The following is a 24,100-nucleotide window of genomic DNA, read 5'->3' as shown; positions in this document are numbered from 1 at the left end:
CCACACTGAACTGATTCTTTATGGCAATACCATAGTAGTGCTCCAACGCTTCATTAGTCAGAGTATACACCTGGGTTGTTACAACTCAGCCGTTCTGTTGGTTTTTTTACCAGGTAGAATAGTAAGGAATCTAGAAATGTATCCAGTAAATTAAGATAACAGAGCTAGGAGTCATACAAATAGGCAAATTGGTTGCTGCCTGAAAACATTATTCAAAAACTAGAATCTTTTAAAAAGAAAACAGCACAATATTTTTGAAAATGGTAAAAACACAAACTGCATCTCAAACATATGTGCAATGCACCCACTGAAATAAAACTCTGTCTATAACTGTATCTCATAAACATACTGCATCTAATTGTGCAACTACAATTACTTTGTTACAAATACAATTAAAAGGCAGAAACGCCTAAAACACAAATTCCTGAGGCTAACCTACATCTAGCTCACAACAGCGAAATTAGTGAAAATTGCCATAGAGAACTTAATAAGTGCTCATGAAAACTACTATCTGTTATTCCTTCCCAGTGTTCTAGAAAATTCAAATGGATATGGTCATATGAGCCCTTGAAAAACTAAGTCTTTTGTTAAAGTTGATGTTTTATTGGATCAACATAGGAGTAGATCTAAAGTCACATAATGACATCAAGTTAAATTATTTCTGGTTTTCACGTTTTTATGGTGATTCTTATACTTGATTGTGACATCTTTAGAAGCCAGTCTGCATTAACGGCTCAAATAATAGTGTTTGTCTTGGATTTAAATATTTTATCTTATAAAATAAGACATAAATAAATAAATAAAACATAGGTTTCCTCCTCTAATCCATTTCAGGCCCATTGATCTATCTTAACTATTTTGAAATGAGCCTGTGGCTGGTGGATCCTGGGATTTAAGACCCCCTTAAAATTCATGTGTGACTTTTGACATTTAACTTGCTTACAAAAATTGCAAAACTAGGATGCTGCTCCACTAAGAGCAATATATTAGAGTATTTATGTTAGCTTTTCTTTTGTGACTGATAGAACAGCTGAAAGCTGAATAATCCCTCTGACCTCTGACAAACTGAGATTTTCCTGCTGTGAATTTACAAAGCTAATAGGATTTAGTCGTACTTCCTGATTTTAACTGTTATGAGACTTGGATTCTTAGTATTTGGATTTGGGTCATATCCTGCTAATTCTTGAAAAGGATACAAAACATTTATGTTTCTGGGAATAGCTTAGAAATACACAAGGGTAGCATTCGCCTGTATTGATTTCTTCCTTTAATTCAATGGCTCATACAGTTTGGTAACATTGTGAAAATGCATAGAATTTAGTGTAAAAACAGGAATATTAAGTTATCAATGGACTATGTATCAGACTAATCAGGCTTGAGGTTTGAGTGGGATTCTTAAATTGTTGCTATACATATATTTGGTTTTTCAATTAAAAGTTTTATTGATATGTACAATAGAAGCATGAGAAATTGTACTTGACAATGTGGCAAAATGATGAGTTAGACGGAACATTATTCACTTAACAGCAGAGCCGCTAAACAAAATATAGTAATACATTGTAAGAGCAGTGAATTAAAGTAAAACATACCAGTCTTATGCTAGCTTACAGTAGTTCTATGCAGAATGCAAATAACAGGGGATAGAGGGGACACTCCTGTCTCGTCCCATTCCTGATGGGGAATGACCAGGATACCGCCCCCTTAATATCCACAACCGCCCGGGGGTCCGAGTACAGCCCCTGTATGGCTGTCAGTATGGCGCCTGAGAAGCCAAAGACCTGGTCGAACTGGTCAAACGCCTTCTCGGCGTCTAAAGAAAGTAAAAGGGCAGGGGACCATGCCGACCGAGATGTGTGAACGACACCCAAGGTTCGCCTAATGTTATCAGGGCCTCTATACCTGGTAAAAACTCGACCTGGTCGGGATGAATGAGCCAGATGAAGAGCTATTCTCATTGATAATATTTTTGTATAGATCTCTATATCTGTATTGATGAGGGAGATTGGTCGGTAATTGTAACAATAGGACTTATTCTTGCCCTCTTTAGGGATGACTAGAGTTTTTGCCGGATGCATTTCTTTAGGGATCATGAGGGCCTTGCATAAATGTGTTAAATAGTTTAAGAAGATGTGCCATAAGAATATGTTTCAATTTTTTTTAGTATAGCATTTCAGGGACTTAATGACTAGATCAAGCTCTTCTTGGGTAATTTCTGCCGACTCAGGAGGGAGAGTGGGCAAATTGGAGTCCCGCAGGAATGTGCATGCATTAGTTAGAGAGGAGTGGAGGGTTTTATGACTATCATAAAGGTCCTTATAGTAAGACATGAACTGTTCACAGATAGCATCGATGTTGTGTGTGCATTTGAAGCGCGGATCTGGCGGATATTGTGCGCCTCGCCAGCATTGTGTCTGGCTTATTGCCCTTTTCAAAAAACTTTCCGTTGGTCCTGTGTATGGCTTTCAAAACCTCCTTAGAGAGTATACGGTTGTGCTCTCCCTTTCTAATGATTACCTCGCGTAAAACTGTCTGGTCCCCAGTGGCCTTATGTATTTGCTCTAGTCTAGAAATTTCAGATCGTAATGACTTTGCTGTGTCTCTCCCTCTTCTTCTAAGAAGCTAACCGAATCAGACTGGCCCGTATGACTGCTTTGTGTGCCTGCCACAATGTTGCAACAGCCACACCAGAAATGGAATAAATTTTGAAGTATTCCTCCAAACTCTCTGAGATACAGTCTCTGGTTATTGGGTCTGCTAATAAGGAATCATTAATCTTCCATGACTTCGTAGGAAGCCTGGGGGATAAGTCTGAGGACAATCCCTGCACCACTCCGTGACCTGACCAGGTTATCTCATGAATGGTGGATGTAAGTAGATTGGGGAGTAGGTTTTGTGAAATAAACAAAAAAAATCTATACATGAGTAGCTGTCATGGGGATGGGAGTAAAATGAGTAGTTCCTTGTCGTGGGATGGAGCTCACACCAAATGTCAAAGAGATTATTAACTCATGAGCCATTGCAACAGCATATATTCGATTTTAATGTAACTTTTAAGCTGGCGAGCCCACAGAGTATCTGAACAAAAATATAAGAATACAAAGACATTATTAACTAATTCCAAGAAACTGTTCCTCTTTAAACAAACAAACAGTTGGTTTTACCCAGAGCATCCTTATTCTTTTATTTATGGAATGCTTAGTGCATATATTACAACAATGGTGACTTAGTACATTTCTTTCATAAGTTACATTCAATAAAGCTTATGCTGTAAAATATGGACACCTGTAAATCGATTATTTATTAAACCACAACGTGAATACGATATGTAAGAACATAAAATAGCAAATGGCAATAGATGAATTTTAAAAAGTCTTTAGCTTGGTGTACTTAATTTTTTGATTTTACGTCTGTAACAGCACATGTAACACTGATAGTGTGTAATGTTTTCCCCACATCCCTGGGCCTTGCTGGTGCCCACACCTGGCAGTTACACTCAGAATGTACACTCCTTCCCTGACCTGCTGCGACCTCCTTCTAATCCTAGACCTCAATCTATCGCATCTGAATGCTTTAGGTGGCAGCAGGGGCAGCAGGGCCACCTACGCAGCCAATGCTTGCACACCAAAGACAGCCCTGTTCCCTCGACATACTGATCCCGACAAGTTCGCTGAACCATGGATCAAAACCAGCTATACCCCAGCAAAAAAAGATATTCCGTCTGCAAGGGGTTAACTAAAGGCACCATTACTAGACTGTGTACCTCAAAGGCCATTGAGTGGAGGGGTTGTGGGAACTGGGGGCTACACTTAGCCTAGTGCAGCCTTGCAGTTTATTTCCTAAGGGCCAGACAAGTCGAGATGTGAATGTCCACGTGGTCGACAGCAAAGTATACCAAATACTGATGGCTTGGGTGCAACTGGATTGGGGTGGATATTGTGAAGTGGGAGTTATGCCTGATCTCCATGGACATTTTGTTGGGAAACACCATTAATGGAGTCCTGGATAGTAAGATCTATCAATGACCTGTGCCAATACAAATGTCCTGGTCAGAGTCCCCATACAGGGGCTTCTTTGTTTTCATTTACAACCGTTCACACTGTGTTGGAAGGTAATGTTTTCCCCGTGTTTTCGACCCCTGCTTGTGACTACACCTGGCATTCAGAATGAAGGCTCCTTCCTGATTTTCCCCCGACTATACTATATAGTCGGGGGAAAAAAAAAATACTATATTTATTGGTTGGTTTTAGTCCTCTGTCCCTCCCCAAAGTGCTGCCTCAACGCCCATTGGCTACCAAAATGAAAAAGCCATGTGTGAAAAACTAAGCACACCCTTACTGCTTCCATAGCAATTAAATGCAAAGTAGCAGACAGGTGCTGCTAATCAAATGCCCTTCATTAACCCCTTGACTGCTAACGACGGCATGGTGCCGTCGCTAGCAGTCCCAGTCAGGTGCTAACGACGGCACCATGCCGTCGCTAGCACTCTCCTACCTTGATGGGGGTCTGTGGACCCCCATCACCACCTACCCCGGCGATCTGCCCCTCATTTGGAAGGGCATCACTGGGACCACCCGATCCGGCCGGTGACGTCGCGCGTAATGACGCGATGACGTCACCGCGCAACTTTATTGAAAACTGACAATTGTCAGTTTTCACGGGATGGGGGCATGCTGCTTAGATGCCTGTATCTCAGGCATCTGAGCAGCTACAGACCCCCAACATATACCGTTGGAAAGGTAATCGCCTCACCTTTCCAACGGTATAATGCTTGTAAAAAAAGAATAAAACATATTATGTTAAAAAAATAAAAATGTACAAAAAAGTAAAAAAAAATGATTTGGGGGTCTCTAAAGGCAGATAAATAAAGATCAAAATTGCCTAGAGACCCCCAAATTAAATTATCTAAACATAAACTGGTTTAACTTTAAAAAAAAAAAAAGTTTAAGTATTCTAGCTAAATGATCACTGTGGTAGCCACTGTTATCACAATGATCATACAGCTATAAAAAGTCATATTCCCTTTTTAAAAATGGGCGATACTAAATTTTAACCCCATGATCCCTTTGATCATGGGGTTAAATTTAGCCAATGGTAGAGGAAGGCAATTTTTGAAATCCAGATGAACTGCAAAAATCAGCCGTATAGCCTGTAGTACGAAAGTTAACCATGTCATCCCTGGAGCCCCTTGCATTTTTACCGCAAAACTTATTTTTTGCTGTAAAAGTGATTTTTTTCTCCCTTTACGATCATCTCTTTGGGATTGTAAGGGGAAAGAATGGTGTGTGTGCTTCTGCGAGTGAATGTATGGAAAGTATGGTGTGTGCTTCTGCGAGTGAATGGAGATATGAAAGGCGTGTGAATGGTCAGTAATTAGGGTTGAAGCCTTGACGTGGCATTACTGCTCACGTAAGAAGTTAAATTATGGCACAAAAAGTACATATTTTCAAAAACTACACCCCTCGGCGCATCAAATGAGGGGCTGCGTGTGTTTCTAGGACAAACCTGGAGTGCGCAAGACACAAATGAACATGTCGCTATGGTTAGAAAAAACATATTTTCTAGCCAAAGCGACATATTCCATCATTATCTGTGAACTTAACTTTTGTCCTAGAAATACATGTAACCCCTCATTTGAAGCTCCAAGGGGTGTAGTTTCTTGAAATGTGTACTTTATGTACCCTAATTTAACTTCCCAGATGTCTAGACCACCTTAACTTCAGATATGGCAGATTGGAGAATCTTGTTAAAAAATTGTCTTAAAACATTTAGTGGTGATGGCTGCATTTAGACAGCTCTAGACAGCTGGGAAGTTAAATTATGGTACATAAAGTATATATTTTCAGAAACTACACCCCTTGGCGCATCAAATGAGGGGCTGCATGTGTTTCTAGGACAAACCTGGAGTGCGGAAGACATAAATGAACTTGTCGCTTTAAATTTTTATTTCTTTTTTATTTTTATTTGTGTGATATTCACTTATTTGTTGTGCAAGTCAGATTTGTGATACAAATACAAATAAGACCTCATTTGCTGCGGCTGGGGGTGTAGTTTCTAAAAATATATAGTTTTTTGTTGGCATATTTTAACATCCAGGGCAGCTAGAGCTGTTTAATTGACGCAGCCATGCATTAAATTTAAAGATGAATTTTGTGATAGTCTAATAAATTTAACTTTTAGCAATAAAATATTAGAAAAACACAGTCTACTGTTCTCAATGTCTGTTTATTTTAGACCTGTTACCTACTACAAATATTTAGCAACACAGGTTTTGATATTAGAGTTTAGAAAAATAACATTACAAACTAGTTTTTATTGAGTTGGAAGTGAAAAATTACACTTTTTTCCCATTTTTGGTTGTATTTTGCAAACCTAATGAGACATACACATATAAAAATGGTATATTTGGAATCTGCTGGGTGTGCTGAAAAAAACAATATATGGTTTGTATAGTTTATTCCCAAGAAATTTACTTGAAACACGTTTAAACGCGAGATCCACCAAAATGCCGAAAACTAGCTTAGCACCAGGGTGTGAAATGGCTTAGCAGCCAAGGGGTTAATTGATTATCAACGGGCCAAAATTCCTCCACAATAACGTGAGAGACTGATAAGGTCACAAAGAAAACAATTACAACAACAACATTAATTTGTTAACAAGAAGCATCTTTTGGATCAAGAATAGAAAGGTTAGGTAGAAGGGTTGAACTTGATGGACTTAGGTCTTTTTTCAACCTTATGAACTATGTAATTTATATAGCACTTTTCTCCCAGTGGGACTCAAAGCACTTTACAGGTATATGCATACAAGAGAAAAATAATGAATTATATGAAGGATTGGGAGAAAAATTGGGTTGTCTTTTTTTAAAAAAAAAAAAAGTCTCTAAAGATGGGGCCTCTCTGATTGACAGTGGTTCAGAGTTCCAGAATGTGGGAGCAGCATGACAGAATGCGTTAGAGCCTGATTTTGTGCGCACTTTAGGTATTTAGAGAAGAGACATATGTTTGGATCGAAGGGGGCGAGTAGGGATGTAGGGTGTTAATAGCTCTTTCAGGTAAGAGTGTCCCTGGTCCTTTAGGGCTTTAAATAACAACAAGCCTATCTTAAAGTGAATTCTCCATTTGATAGGAAGCCATTACTTCAAGTTATTGCTTTAAGTTATTGCTGCTAAAGGTGGTTCTAGCTATCCACACATAGTGTAAGTGCTACATAAAACTCTTGTTACACAAAACAAACAAAAATGCTTCTTACAAGCAGACAATGTTCAATTACACCCCTTACCAAACATTTTTATTTTAACCTTAGCTTTATAACATTTTCATCAGTGTATCATTTCAGAAGTAGTTTAAGTAACACATGTGAAACAGAAACACAAGCATTAACAGTTAGCTGAAATATACTTTTGATTTGTCATTCCAGATCAGCGGGGTCACTAAAGGGATAGCCCGCAGTCGGGAGCAGAGAGTCCTACTCATGGTTATTGTGATGGTGGTCTGCTTCTTGCTCTGCTGGCTGCCATATGGTATAATGGCACTCATTGCAACCTTTGGCAAGCCAGGTCTGATCACTCCTTCAACCAGCATCATCCCATCCATCCTCGCAAAAAGCAGTACGGTGTACAACCCCATTATCTACATATTCCTGAACAAGCAGGTAGGTAAATGCAAGTCAGGACTGCTGTATGTATGATTCACATCAGTATGATTATGTGTAAAATGTACATCATAAAGTAAGACACACAGGAAATTGATTGAACATTTATGCTAATGCCAGTAGTTGGCTGCCATGTTTGTTTGAGGTAAAGAGGGCCTGGCTTTAATTTATGTTCACTAGACTTGGGTGCCAGCAGAAAATATGCGTTCGTTTTCCTGTTTGTTTTCAGGGGAAAAAAATTTCCTCGTATTCAACAAAAGTTGTGCTTGTTCGTACAACATTTTGTTTTCAGAAATCCTATTCGTCCATATGGTTGCCATGGAAACAAGAAATAAACACGTAGAAGAAGTTAAGATCAACGGATGAAAGGAAGAGGGTCAAGATTAGGGTTAAGATTAAGGATAGTAGTGTACAGGTTAAATGATCTTAATTAAATTAATTAAATTAATGCTCTTATTTAAATAAAAAAAATGCATAACCTTAAATGTTTGGCCTTGTTACTGACACACAAGGTGACACACACAGGTTAAAATGCAATTAAAGATTTATTGGACATGACTAGTTAGTGTGCATGGAACGTTTGTTTTTTTCTGTGTTTCCAATGTTCCCCTGGTGGCATTGCCTACGGTATATGCAATTTCTGTATCTAATCTTGAATAACCCATTCTGTATTTATGAACTATTCTTGCTTCTGTATCATCATATATCGTGCATCATAAATGCTACTAAGGCCTATGCAGTGAAGGACAGTTGCTATTCCAAGAGTTAGTGCTGACTGAAATGCCATTTTAATCATATTCATGCTTCCAAACATCATTCAGTCTATGTTAATATATTTTAGTTAGGATCCTTTCTTATAAATTAAATACATCACACTGACTGATGGTAATTATGTTTCATTTCCTTAATTAGTTTTAATGGGCAAGCGGTTAGTCAAAGGAGATTTGTCAGTTTTCCTAGGAGATCTCATTGTGCAATTTTTTCATTCTGTGGAAAATAAAGTATTTTCGTATTAATTGCTCATATGTGGAATTTTAATTGTTTAGATCCATATGGAATGGGATATTGAGATCCCTCTTGTGTAGTCTAGCTAACATCCAAATTTTAAAATTGAGTGTTTTAAGGAGTCTGATTAATTGTTGAACAGACAACTGCATTATATTACCGTAATTAGAAAAAATGGAATCAAATCAGCAATCTTTATGTTATTTGTGTTTGTCTAATAAAGTACACATTTTTCATTCGACTTTTCAGTAGATGCCTGAGACACACCAATGAATTCTACATAGTGCTGTCTTATAATTTGAAATCCTATGACCATAAACCTTGTATCTAATCTAGTACACCATGCCTTTATCTTATACCTCCCAATATTTCAGAGGGCTTTGCTCTTTGCTGAGACTCTGTGACCTACTGACAGACATTCATGAAGTTGAATAAGTCATTTTGGAAGATGAATAACCATTTCATTTAAAACTTTAATTTAAAAATGAATTTTCTGCTTTTTACATACATATTATTAGGTATTGAACACTATGATACCCTCTAGACTCGTTTCCGATGTCATTTTCTGTTCATTTTTACCGTATTTGTTTCGGACAAAGAATCTTTTTTATGGTTCCGTTCCGACAAAATTGAGTTCAGCAATTAAATTCAGAGGGGTATTTCCAAAGGTTCTTCCTTACTTCCTTCTGGCCCAAACATAGATCTACTCTTATCAACTAAAAGTACCTGCCCATCTTTACTTCGGAATGGGGGGTTACAAACATTCTAGTGGTGGTTGCGGTGGCACTGCTGGTTGTTTTATTCCGTGCTTCATCATTGAATAGCTTACAAGCAAACTTGTCCTTTGTACCCACCAAGGGACCAGAACATGACAGGCCCTCTGGAAAAACCAACCAGAATACCCAACCCACCAAAATAAGACACGGACACCAAAAATTGCAGTGGAAAATTATTTATAAGTCCACAGCTTAAAAAACATCATTTACAAAAAAACATTGTCATACAAAATACAATAGAATAATAATAGCCCGACACCACCCACACCATGACAATGACCCAAACAATAATTTAACAATAACCAGAAACATAACAATAAAGTACCAATAATTTACTTTTCCAACTCTTAAATAGGGGTATACCCAGATACCCCTACACCCCCAGGTTCTGAGCCACAGACCATCTCGAAACCTACAAAAGATAACAACCAACAACCTTTCATTAACTTTTTCCACGAAAAACCCCCATTCAAAACTCAAACTTGCATGTCCACCCCGCCGCTGTGACAAAACTGGAAACCCCCCCAAAAAACCATAAATAGGGAGGGAGGGACGACAACAGGTCTGATTATAAATGTGATAACCAAAATGGCTACCACCTATTTATATAACCCAGCCCCTAACCTAACTAACCAATCAAATTGAAACAAAACCCTTTAGGCCCACCTCCTAGCACTGTCAGGGCCCCTCCACTAAGCTGCGCTTGCTCCAGTGGCTTCATGACCTTGGTAGTGACTAAAATTGCAGGTAGAGAATATTTTACCACTACTACAGCCAGGATGTTTGCTAGTACTGCTGCTATTGCTGCATGCGGCTAGTATTTCTGACTTCAGACATGAAGGCTCATACCTGGGAACATCAACCATAACTGCCCCTAAATTAACCCTAAAGACCCCATCAACCATACCAATTTATTAGGTAATTTATCTGGAGTACACGCAATTAATTTAGGGGCCGTTATGATTAATTGGGTCTTTAGGGTTAATTTAGGGGCAGTTATGGTTGATAGGGTGTTTGGGGTTAATTTAGGGGTGGTTATGGTTAATGGGGTTTTTAGGGTAAATTTAGGGGCAGTTATGATTAATGGGGTCTATAATGCATTTCTGGGGCAGAGTGGCAAGCCTGGGGGCAGATGTGCATAACTGGGGGGGGGCAGGTTGGAAAATAAAAGGAAATAAAATCAGCTTTTAGTTAAAAAAAATTGTTTACATAGTTTACATAAATTAACATTTACTGGTAAAACTTTTTTCCTATAGGGTCGTCTTATATTCAGGCTTTTTCTTTTTTCCTAAATTAATATTCAGATTTTGGTCGTTTTATAATCCAGCAAATGCGGTATATTGTTTTTAGGGATAAGATAAGCTTATCAGAAATACTTACTTTAGAGTAAACTGTGCATTGTGACATACATCCCCCACAAAAACACACAGGTCCTCCCCCCATTATTTTCCCATTAAATTTCAAACTTAATCATGTGAAAAAGAAATATTATTAAATATATGTGTGGCACATTTATTGGCACCCCTGTGAATTCATATGATTAAAAGTATATACCCATCAATGTTTTTACATTACATTTAAATTTTTTGTACACTTGACTAGAAACAGGAAATCAGGGGAGGGCTGGCAGCCTAAGGCCTGGGGGGCAAGTCAAGTGAAGTGGCCCGTTGTGCCACGAATCAGCCCACCATACATGCCCATATTTTCCTGAACGCATATTCATTATAAAAATACAAATATGATTCAAATGTGGTTCAACATAAGTAAATTTAATAGCAACAAAGGATGGTAGAAAAAAAAGCAAAACCTAATGTCCCCCTGATGCTCAGCCAGTTAAATGCCCCCCATGATACTGGCTGAGGATAAAGGGAAGTATAGTACACAGCAGCAGGAAAACTGTAAAGGCTAATATGAGTACCCTACCAGGATCATACCATGAAGTGGGCTGATTGGGGACAGAGCTGACACTGAAGAGCTGAATGGGGACAGCAATGACACGGGGGCTGAATGGGGACAGAGGTGACACTGGGAGGGGCTGATTAGGGACAGAGATGACACTGGGAGGGGCTGATTGGGAACAGAGGTGACACTGGGGAGCTGAATGGGGACAGCAATGACATGGGGGTCGAAAGGGGACAGAGGTGACACTGGGAGGGGCTGATTGGAGACAGAGGCGACACTGGGGAGCTGAATGGGGACAGCAATGACATGGGGGGCTGATTGGGGACAGAAGTGACACTGGGGACACACTTACATACACACACATACCTATTTTTTTGTTTTTAACGAATACAAAAGAAATATTATATAGCTTGTACAAAAATAAATTGGTTTACTAACCTTCTACTTCCACTTTTGGGGGGTTTCGTCTAGACCAGACCTGGGCAAAGCACGGCCCGCGGGCCACATCCGGCCCGCTGAATAGCTCGGACCGGCCCGCAAAGAGTGTCCTGGTGACTCACCAATGAGTCCGGTGTCCCCCCCCCGCCCCGGTCACTTACCTTAAACTCCTGTGTTGGAAGCGTTTGTCTCGGGTGCCGGCGCTTTACGCTGGGCGCCGGCATATGACGTCAGACGCCGGCGATCAGCAGTGAAGCGCCGGCACCCGAGACAAACGCCTCACGCTTCCAACACAGGAGTTTAAGGTAAGTGACCGGGGCGGGGGGGGAGATCCTGAGAAGGGGGGGTTAGGGAGTTAGAGGGGAGATACTGAGAAGGGGGGGTTAGGGAGTTAGAGGGGAGATACTGAGAAGGGGGGTTAGGGAGGGAGGTCTTACTGTGTGTGTGTGTGTGTCTTACTGTGTTTGTGTGTGTGTGTCTTACTGTGTGTGTGTGTATCTTACTGTGTCTGTGTGTGTCTCACTGTGTCTGTGTGTGTCTTACTGTGTCTGTGTGTGTCTTACTGTGTCTGTGTGTGTCTCACTGTGTCTGTGTGTGTCTCACTGTGTCTGTGTGTGTCTTACTGTGTCTGTGTGTGTCTCACTGTGTCTGTGTGTGTCTTACTGTGTCTGTGTGTGTCTTACTGTGTCTGTGTGTGTCTCACTGTGTCTGTGTGTATCTTACTGTGTCTGTGTGTGTCTCACTGTGTCTGTGTGTGTCTCACTGTGTCTGTGTGTGTCTCACTGTGTCTGTGTGTGTCTTACTGTGTCTGTGTGTGTCTTACTGTGTCTGTGTGTGTCTCACTGTGTCTGTGTGTGTCTTACTGTGTCTGTGTGTGTCTTACTGTGTCTGTGTGTGTCTTACTGCGTGTGTCTTACTGTGTTCATAGCTTATTCAGTTATTGTAATAAATATTTTAGCCCATTTTTTAGCTCAAAATATTTTTTCCTTTTTTTTCTCCTCTAAAATCTAGGTGCGTCTTATCAGCAGGTGCGTCTTATAGAGCGAAAAATACGGTATGCACTCCGAAGCCTTGTTCATTTTGTTCACTTCTGTGCTGTGCTAATAGTTATTCAGGCCTTACTTATTCAAGCACCTCTACCAATGACGTAGGCTTGAATAACTTTATTAAACAGCACATAAGTTAACAAAATGGACAAGGCTTCGGAGTTTGTAGTTTGTAGAGGTCTGGCCCTCTAAAACCATTCCAATTTCTCATGTGGCCCCATGGGAAAATTAATTGCCCACCCCTGGTCTAGACCTCCATCCCCTGGTAGCAACAGACTGTGCCCATTTCCACCATCAGGGCAATAATTGTAATGTCATAGAATCTGGAATAGCCTGGCGGGCAGCCCGCTGCAACCTGCCTGTTCCTCAGGGTATATATATATATAATGAGTACATGTAAATAACAACATGGTAAACTGGATCAGATGTTTCTGATCTGTCACGCTGTGAAAAAATGAATGACTTCACTTACTGCAAATAATCAGACGGCTACAGACTACATGCTGGTGGCTGAATTAAAGTCATAAGATGAATGGCTATTTATGTAATTGAGTGAGGCATTTAAAAGAAAAATATATTTTATTTACAATTAAATTTACATATTTTCTTGTCATTTGTATATTCAAGCACCACATCTATTATCTACTACTACCAATCTTTCTATTATTGTCTCCATTCTTCTCTTTTTAAAGCACTGCTTCTGTATGAATTTTTTTTTTAACATATTTTCATGTCTGGACCTTTTTTTATACTGTCTCTGCCTTTCATCTCTTTTTCTAACTTTGATAGAGTAACCCATCATATTTTGGACTAACCCAATTTTATAAAGCAACCGGATAGAGTTGGCTTTAGTTCCTAAATGTTTCTGACATGTAATTTTCTGTACAGCAATTCCTTTCAAAGTAAGTGGAGCATATAATCTCTGCATTTTTACATTGACAAATTCTCTCATCGAGCACCCAGAAAGTTCGCTGCCAGCATTTATGCCAAGGAATAAGTCACAGATCCCATACAAACTATGTTGATGTGCCTATTTATTTTTAATGTAATTTATATATTATAGATTTACAGACACAACAGGCTAGGTCATAGGTCATTTTCATATGATCAAAACTGGGCTTTTAGGATAAAAGTGATTAACTGGTTGATTTATTTTGAATGTGGGGTAGGTAGGCGGAAGCTCAAAGTGACTGGACAGAATACAAATCTAAATCAAATAGCTATACTTGACATTTTAGGCATATAGCTAGGTGTATGATTAAAAAACTATTCCAAACAGTGCTAATGATCATCAATTTAATATGTAGGTTGAAACACAATCATAAAGTTAAACAGAAACAGCAATGTAGGGGAAATGAAACCGAGGAAGAGCCTAAAACACCAGGAGGTGTTGCTAAAAACAGTTTAATGTCAGGAGTCATATACCATGGCAAGACTGAGCACAGCAACAAGACACAATGTAGTTATACTGCATAAGCAAGGTGTCTATCCCAGGCAGAAATTAAGACAGACTATCTGGAACATCTCCAGATGTTTCCTCCATGCTCTTTTGCAAAAGCACAAAGAAACTGGCAATCTTGGGAACCATCGAGGCGGTGGTCGGCCAAGGAAACTTGCAACAGATGAAAGACACGCCATTCTTATTTCCCTTCACAAATTGGAAGATGTCCAACAGCGCCATCAGCTCAGCTGGTACACTCATCTACTGTCCGGAGAAGTCTGATCAGCATACCTGGGAACTCTCCAGGTGTGACCCAGGGATTGCCGGGTGAGCACTGCTCCTCAGGTTCTCTGGGTCAAGACCCAAATCTTGACACGCCCCGCTCCCTGCCCATTTCCCCTGTAAATGGGGGTGTTTCCTGCTGCCGTCAGCAGGAACGCCCTCAACGTCAGCGGGAACTCCCCCGATGTCAGTGGGAACGCCACCGACGTCAGTGGGAACTCCCATTAACGTCAGTGGGCCCGCCCACCGAGGTCAGCGGGACCACCCGCTGATATCAGTGTGCAGTCCTAGCCATGTCCCGCAAGGGAGCCCAGAAGTTCCCAGGTATGCTGGTCAGAAGTTGTCTTCATGGAAGACTTACGGCCAAAATGTCAGGGCAGGCCCTACCATGGAGCAGAGTGGGGCAATTGCCCCAGGTGGCACTTTTGAAGAGGCGGCACTTTGCCGCCCCAAGCGCCTTTTTTTTTGTTTGTTTTTTAAAGCAGAGGGATGCCGAGTGGTTTTCGCTTACAAAGTTGTCAGTACCCACTCGGTACCCCTCTGCGAGTCCTCTAGCTCGTTCTCGGTGCTGGCTTGTAATGCTGAGCTGAAGGGTAGATAATAGGGAGGGAGGGAGAGAAAGGGTGGATAATGACCACTGGTGTTGGCAGGGGGGGGGCAGCATTTTAAACTTCGCCCCAGGCGGCATTATGTCTTGGGCCGGCCCTGCAAAAAGTCATACTGTACCTCGGATTTGGAAACAAGGCCAGGCAACTCAACTATTCATGAAAACACAGGGACTGGAGTGCGGAAAAATGGCAGCAAGTGCTCTGTACTGAGAAGGCAGTTTGTTCCCCGAAGAGCTGCAGAGCGGTTCAGGAATGCTTGTTTGCAGGCAATGCAAAGTACAGGCAAAAACGTATCTATTATGCAATACTATCAAGGAGCTGTCTGGTTGGCCCAAAATGTATTCTGAAACATGACAACAACCCCAAACATACAGCCAAAGTCATTAAGAATTATCTTCAGTGTAATGAAGGAGAAGGAGTCCTGAACGTGTGTCGGGCTCCATCCTGTCAGCAATGGATTACGCAATGCTTCTTCACTCTCCTGTTCTCCTGCAACCACTAGTGGCCACCCTTCCCTCTCTGATGCCCTTTCAGTCGGGGCCTTTGCATTGCAGTGAGAACAGCCTATTGCTGTGGCTCTGTACCTGCCCCTGACTTGTTCCTGACATCCTGCCGTGCGCCCTGCCAGTTACCTGGTCCTGAGTTGCTCCTGACCCCACTGGTCCAGTTCCCCACAACAGTGTCTTTGATCGTCAGGCCCCAGGGGGGGTTTATGGCCTAGCACCTGTACTTGACGCAGGCCCAATAAGAATCACTGACTGGATCCTACAGAAGTATAGTCTCTTGTAAAAGCTATATATATATATATATATATATATATATATATATATATATATATATATATATATTGTACTTGTGCATTTGGATTTGCAAGAATTCGTTACTTACGAATATCTGAAAATGAGGAGGGGCCCCAATGAAAAAAACAAAAATGAAGCAAAGAGCACACTCTCACATTCTTTCCTACCTTCTCCGCTCACCTCTTTCCTGTTCCTCAATGCTGCACAGCTCTGCTTCTTATCTTACATAGAGTTCCCAGGTGTGCACATTTTCCAGGATTTCTTTAGAGCATCCTAGAGACTGTCTAGAGATGTCACAGTGTATTTTGCATTTTCCCTTTTTCTAAAGATGTTTAAAGAGGTTGAGGTGCAGAGGGAAAGCCGTGCAAATTAGCTCTCCATTCTTGTACTTTAGATTAGGCTAGAAAAGCTTTAAAGATTGTTTAGGATTGTTTTCCTGCTTGGAAATGAATCCTCTTGCACGCAACATTAAGCCAGAAGGGATGGCATGCCTCTGTATAATAGCATTTATTGTGGACTTTAGGTATATGTTTGTTGTGTGCTCAGCATACTGTTCATTTTTTACTACTTCTTTTTTAAGAACGTTTTTTTATAGAAATTGTTCCAGAAAGTTTTACCAATACCTCCAATTTGTAGAACACAAATTCAAAGTGGGTTGCAGGCAAACTAAGCATCTTATCACAATATAATTGTAAAAATGCACAAAAAATCCAGTGTTATTTCCTGCCAGCAACTGAGCTATTTAGCTGACGCTGAGGGACTGACATTGGAGACATAGCAGCAGTGGAATGGAGAACGGACTCTAATTGCACCCGTGCAGGGCCAGCCTTAGGTGTTCAGGCTCCCTGTGCGGACTACTCCTCTGATGCCGACCCATCCCACTAAAAAGATAGGAAAAACATCTTGTAACAACCAACCAGTTTTAGTTAGAGATTACAGAAAAATTGTCACTTAACGACCTATGACGGGCCTGACACATCATGCCATTAAACATCATGTCATTTGATCACTTTCTTCGCTTAAATGGTGTTGCTGTAATGCCTCGATGTCGAAGCATTCAGCAACACCGAGATCGGCATCATGGGCCATGTCTGGCCCCTCCCGGTGGCCGTCAACATCTGCCATACACTGTATGGCGGCGGACGCCCAATTTAAAAGTTTAGGAGGCGATCAACAATCACCTCCTAAACTTCAATGGTGTAGCGGAAATGCCTCGATCACGAGGCATTCAGCAACACCGAACATTCACCCCAGGACCCGCCACACCGAACACTCACCCCAGGAACCATCCAGTTCCTGCAAAATATTAAAAAAAAGTCAGAAAAGACTAAAAAAATAAAAATTTTTAAAAAAAGTTTATTATTATAAGCAAGTGCTAAAATTAGCGCTGTATCTTCCCAAAAATCTTGACATGGAAAGAGTTAAAGTAAAAGCATTTAAAATACCCAAGTGGTGTCTAATTTAAAAAAAAAATTAATGGTTTGATGGGGTAAATTGGAGTGGCCAGGCTCAAACATAGAAAGAAAGAAAAAAAGCGCACTTCCCAAATGTGGCCTTTTAACCCCAAACACCAGACAAACCCATGCATGGGTGATATCACTGTACTCGGGAGATGTTGCTGAACACACATTGAGACATTGAAGTGTTGTTTGATAGTGACGTATACCTGGAGCTATAAATTGATACCTGAAGTACAATTTGTGTGAATAAAATACAAAAAAAATGACTACCACAAACTGTGGCAAAGGCTGGTGGTAGAATGTCATACATGTAAAGGGTTAAAATACTAGCATTTGTAATACCTTGGGGGTCTAGTTTTCAAAAATGAATTGTTTGATGGAGTAAATTGGAGTGGCTGGGCTCAAAGATAGGGCATAGGCACAGACTGACCAAAATGGGAGAAAAAAAGAGCACTTCCCAAATGTGGCCTTTTAACCTCAAACACCAGACAAACCCATGCATGGGGGTATCACTGTACTCAGGAGATGTTGCTGAACACACATTGGGGCTGGAGCTATAAATTTATACCCGAAGTACAATTTGTGTAAAAAAAAAAAAGTATTTTAACCCTTTCCATGAATGAGATTCTACCACCAGCCTTTGCCAAAGTTTGTGGTAGAATCTCATTCATGGAAAGGGTTAAAATACTAGCATTTGAAATACCTTGGGGCGTCTAGTTTTCAAAAATATATGTCTTTATGGGGTAAATTGAATTAGCAGGCTTGAAAGATGTTCCTATTAGGACATGGGGGCAGTAGGACCAGATGTCAAAGTTCCAAGTTAAAAATGTACACTTGCTAAATGTGGCATTTTACCTCCCAAACAACCTGACAAACCCATGCATGGGGTGTATTGCTGTACTCGGGAGATGTTGCTGAACACATATTGAGGTCTTGTTTGAAAGTGATGTATACCAGGAGATGTAAATCCATACCTGATGCGCAATTTTAGTGATAAAAAAAACACAAAATAAATTACTACCACAAAGTTTGACAAAGGGTGGTAGTAGAATTAGTGCATGGACAGGCTTAAATACCAGCATTTGAAATACCTAGAGCTGTCTAGTTTTCAAAAATATATGGTTTGAAGGGGTAAATTGCATTGGCCAGCTTCAAAGATACCCGAAATAGCACATGGAGCAGAATGACCAGCTTTGGGAAAAAATGGTCTTAAATAGCAAAACGCAACTTGTACTTATTGCTCAATAACTTGCAGAAAAAAGCAAAAAACATAAAAACATTGGGTATTTCTAAACTCAGGACAAATAGTAGAATCTATTTAGCAGGTTTTTTTATTTGCTTTTTTGGACGAGTAAAATATTTTTCAGGTAAAAGTCAGAAGTTTTTTTTCAATTTTTCAAAATATTTTTTTTATGGGAAATTAGATAATATGATCAAAAAATGGTATCTGAAGAAAGCCCTTCTTGTCTTGAAAAAACAACATATAACTTGTGTGGATACCCTAAATGAGTGAGGAGAAAATTACATCTCAACATGAGACTGCAAAAGTGTTAAAACAGCCTCGGTCCCAATAAGTGCAAAAGATAAAACACAGCCTGGTCCTTAAGGGGTTGATGCGCATTTTCAAACAAGTGCAATAATATATAACTGGAAACACTGGTAACAATAATGTACACTAAATACATTCAATATGGGGCAAAAATAGCTAACATTGCAATCTTTGGAACATTAAAAAAATTGGACCCTAGGTATGCATTTCCTTGGGCCCGCTCCATGCACCATAGCATGCAATCACTCCCTCCGCTCCCACACCAAAATAATATTTGCCACACTGACCGCAGATTAGGCGAAGACTGTGAGAGTCAGTGCAGTCTTCCCTCCTTCTGACCCTACCGTGACTTTGAGAGGTTATAGATCAACAGAATAACACACAAACCCAACTATGCATGTATAGATCAACTAAAAATAGCATGTAAACTCAGTATTGAAGTTATAGATCTAATAAACAGAGTCTGAGATCCAAATCCTGTATTTGCAGGTATACATAAATAATGTATGGAAACATAGCAAAGCAGATATAGATCAACAGAAAAACACACAGACACAGCTTTACAGGAATAGATCAATTGGAAATCACATGTAAACTTAGCATTAAGGGTATAGATAAAACCCCCTAAATTACAGGGACAGATCACAGGTTGCACAACCCAAAGGCCAGCCCTGGCATCCACATTGCCCACATAGAACCTGACCAGCACCCAGATTACACACATAGGACTTGCCATTTTTGTCCCCATACAGCCCAGCCTGAGCAAACTTTGTCCCCAAACAGCCCAGAGTGAGCCATCTTAGCGCCCAAACAGCCCAGTGTAAGACATCTTTGTCCCCAAACAGCCCACCCTGTATCATCTTTGTCCCATAAACACCCTTCCTGTGCCATCTTGGTCCCCAAGGGTCAATCACCCTGCTTGTGCCATCTTTGCCTTTCCCCAAATCACTCACACATCTGTGATACACACAAACACTTCATCCACATTCATTCTCTCACTCATTCACACAATTCATCCACACATTAATTATTCATTCTCTTACTCATTCTCACTCTTTATTTCAATATTCTTACTAACCCCCTTTCTCACTAGCAACCTCCCCTCATCTTTCTCATTACCAATCTCCCACCCTTCTCATTATCTCCCCCCCTTCTCACTATCTACCCCCCCTTTCTTTGTAGTTCACTTACCCTGCTGAAGTCCTGCGGTGGGAGCGCGAGGCTTCCATCTTTACTGGGGCTCAGCATGAAATTCGGGGCAGCCTCACCGCTCGCCCCCTATAGATACCCCACTGACTACCATTCAGTCAATCCCTTGCAATGTGAAGAGCGCTCAATTAAAGCACTGCTACATTGCTTCAAATAGCTAGCTATGCTCAGCAGAGAGATCAAGTTGCTATCAAATACCCAGTTCTCCTGTGTATAAGCAAGGAGAGCTCCCTGCCGATACAAAATAACAGATAACACAATACTGCATCCCTTGGACTGGCTGGGAAAGATTCTGTGTAATATTATATCATTTGTCCATAAGGACCAATATCATTGGCCCATAAGTGCATTTATTATTTTCTACCATTGGTACATAAGTGCATTTGAGTCCTGTAAATGGCAAAACAGCTGTCCATGAGTGGTGATCTGGCTTCTGCTTCTTTGTCCCGGGCTTTGTTTACATGCTGTCTAGTACAGTGGACATTTGCAAAAAGGTGAATCCCATGCAGTTGTGAGAGCACTTCAAGCTTTTTTGCTTGTCTGCGCTAGTGTTTAGACTAGTGTTTAATAATGCCTCTGCTACACCAATTTATAGATTACCCACCCACCAACACTGCGCCCCTTTTTAAAAATATTTTTTAATATAGAAAAGAGTTAAAGTAACTTCACCAAACAGAACCCAACTGCTGAGTTTTAGCTTTTATTCATAGGCGCTCTTAGTGTATATGACATTTCAGGCCTGGCATTTGTCAGACAAATGACAATTCTGTCTGCATTCTAAACCACACAATATAAAAGGCAAATTCGCTTTATCCCCTCAGATGCTGTACAGTGTGACTAATTTTACATTGTTAGATTAAACAAATTCCACTGACTGATAATGCTTTCTTATATACCCAGCCTTTGGCTGTTCAATACAAAGCTAAACAGCAAAATTGCATCTCGCCTCTATTTCTGTTTATAAAGAAAAGTCCATGCCAAGCACCGCAATAGGTAAAAAAAAAAATAGTGCGAAAGATGTGGATACTTACAGATAGAGATTTTTACATTTTATAATTGACTCTTTTTTTACACATTCATCATATCACTGCTGGCAACACTTCACAAAAGAAGTCTAATCAATGTATTTTTTTACCATTCATACTAATGCAATTTTGTGATACTGAATATTGTTTGGAAAAGCCACATTAGTTTTTATTAAAAGTAATTTCAGGAACACAATACATGGAAATGTTTTGTGCCACAGCAGTCTTTTTTGTTGAGGGTTTTATCTGTCCATAATTGGAGATGTGGTTTCTCTGGTAGCTGCATATGGCCAGTGAAACAGTTCTATTATTGTCTACTTTTTGTAAATGCTTTTCCAAACCCTGATTGATGTTTTTGTTTCTTTGACATTATATTTGTTCTGAGCTTGCTAGTGCGGCTGAAATACTGGCATGTTGACAAGTCATTTGAGGTAATCAAATTTGTGCAATGTGTGGCATCCATGTAAGCAAGCATACTTAATACAGTATATAAAGGCTATATAATAATATATGTGCAAGGTACAAGTAGCTCCACACTATATACACAGCCCATAATAGATTGTCTTCTTCTTTCAGTTCTACAGATGCTTCACTGCGCTTCTCAAATGCAGTAATGTGCCCCAAACATCCAGTAACAAAGGATCTTCCAAGATTACCAAAATCTGCTTGACAACCCGCAAGCCACCAAATAATATCACATTCAATGCTGCTTCCACCCCACCGCCAACTTCAGAAGAAGATAAAGTACCCAGCACGTATATGGAGACAAATGAAATCCCTGCAAATCATGATGCAAATTATTTACAACAAAAGACCACCGTAACCTTGGTTGCTCATTATATACCATGATGTTCAACGATTTCAATGACAAGAGCACTCTTGATGGTGCACATTTCACAGGGGGAGAAACCCTGCTTCTTCTCTTGATAGTGAATGTCATAGCTTCAGATGGTTTGGGTGTGGGTCTGCTGAGTTTACTGGGAATTATTTTTTTCATGGGTGTTGTGAATACATACATCTACAGATAAATAAATATGGTGTCAGGACTCATGTCTACTACTAAGCCCACCATAAAAAGTGTATCTCACATTTTGCAGTATACATGTATGTACATAAAAAAATGAGAAAAAAAATAAATATATATATATATATATATATATAATGTAAATGGGTTAAGCCGTATTAGTCCAGAAGACATGATGTCAAAAAAAGAGAATTGCAGAGTATATATTTATATATATATATAAATACTGCAAAAATCAGGGGTAACATTGTTCTCATATATATTTGCCCAATAGCTTCCTCTGACTCTGCTGAGTCTCTGCTGGATTTAAAATGATCCTGCCATGGCCTCAAAGTGTTAAAACTGCATTTTTTTATATGAAAAAAAGAATTTATATTTATATGAAGAGAACCTAGGATGTATGTGTTTACCAGTGTGACTAGTAGTAGTAGTAGTAGTAGTATTTATTTTTGGAAAACCTGTGTGCATTTCTTATGCGACTGCAACACAGTGCTTGTGTATGTAGAGCAATATATGTGTGTTCCTGTGGTATGTAAAGCAGCATATTGTTGTGTACTTACAGACTGTGGCCTAACTCTAGGGATTGCAGAACAATCGGCTGTGGTGATGCCTGACTTACACACTCTCTCTCTCTCTCTCTCCAACCCATACAGCACTTGCAGTGAGAGTGTGGTTTACTACAAAGGGGAAAGAAAATGTGTACCTTGTTCTGTAGTGAATAAAGGACTCTAGACTATGAAAACATAGTAATACATGTAATATTCTACAATAGGGAAACACAGGAGGGGGCAAGAAAGAGATAATCTGTTTCTCTGAGCCATAAATGAAACAGAAATGCTCTTCCCTAGACAGCTGAGCATTGCACAACTCTACTCACTTACCTAAATTACCATTACCGTATTTTCCGGCATATAAGAAGACTGGGCGTATAAGACGACCCCCAACCTTTCCAGTTAAAATATAGAGTTTGGGTTGTACTCGCCGTATAAGACTACCCCTCTACCCAGTATACAACAACCAGCCTATCACGGCAAGCAATGTACCTTACCGGTGATTGGCTGGTTGTTGTATACAAAGCCTGCTTGGATTGGGTGGGTCAGCTCTCCCTAACATATGCCTGTCCACACATACATGTATAGACAAAACAACAAGTTGTCCATAGGGAAAGGTTCATACCTGGTGGGCTGCAGCGCTGGCTGTAGCTGCTCCTTGACTCAGTCTCTCCAATCTCCTGCAAACCTAACAGCCCTCTCTTTTAAGGCTTCCTCCCCGGCGCGTACTGATTAGGGAGCACGGAAGCCGAGGTCTGAAGTGCCAGACCTCGAGCTCCCTAATGTTGGGCTAGTTAGAGGGAGGTTGTGATCTCACCAACCAGCCCTGCTCATCGGGCGCCCGCTGATCAGGGCTAGTTGGGGAGATCACGATCTTGCACCTACCTCGGCGCGGCCCTGAAGACCGTCCCAGGGGAGGCAGCTTCTCCGCTCACCCCTCCCCTAGAGATTTGTGATTCTCCAGTCCAGCTCGGTAAGTTTCAGTACCCGGCGTATAAGACGACCCCCGACTTTTGATAAGATTTTCACGGGTTAAAAAGTCGTCTTATACGCCGGAAAATACGGTACTTCTTATGCATTGTATTGGAAATGCAGAGAATACACACGACAGAAGTAATATATTAATATTTATATAAATCTATATGAGATGAGTCTGTTTACCAATATTTGAGATTTCCATTAGAAGACTCAAACATAATACTTAATACACAAGAATCCTGTTTACTGATGTTATCAGTTTGTCTTAGTCTGCCAGTTCTAGTTTTTTATTTGCATAAAGTTTTGGAGCTATATGAATTAATAATAATAATAATATGGGCCATTAAAGAGTAGAT

General features: G+C 40.3%; 1 protein-coding gene across 1 annotated transcript in view; it reads left to right on the top strand.

The window, feature by feature from the left end:
• Nucleotides 1-22,224, top strand: part of LOC128484114 (vertebrate ancient opsin-like) — a 47,370-nt gene extending 25,146 nt beyond the window's left edge. Inside the window, exons 4-5 of the mRNA XM_053460433.1 lie at nucleotides 7,417-7,650; nucleotides 21,768-22,224. Of these exons, the coding sequence (XP_053316408.1) occupies nucleotides 7,417-7,650; nucleotides 21,768-22,040 (507 nt within the window). The 3' untranslated portion in view covers nucleotides 22,041-22,224. The remainder of the gene's footprint in view (nucleotides 1-7,416; nucleotides 7,651-21,767) is intronic.
• Nucleotides 22,225-24,100: the final 1,876 nt, after the last annotated feature.

This window comes from Spea bombifrons, chromosome 3 (genome assembly GCF_027358695.1).
Source record: "Spea bombifrons isolate aSpeBom1 chromosome 3, aSpeBom1.2.pri, whole genome shotgun sequence".
Classification (NCBI taxonomy): Eukaryota; Metazoa; Chordata; class Amphibia; order Anura; family Pelobatidae; genus Spea; species Spea bombifrons.
This window is presented reverse-complemented; position numbering and strand designations above follow the sequence as displayed.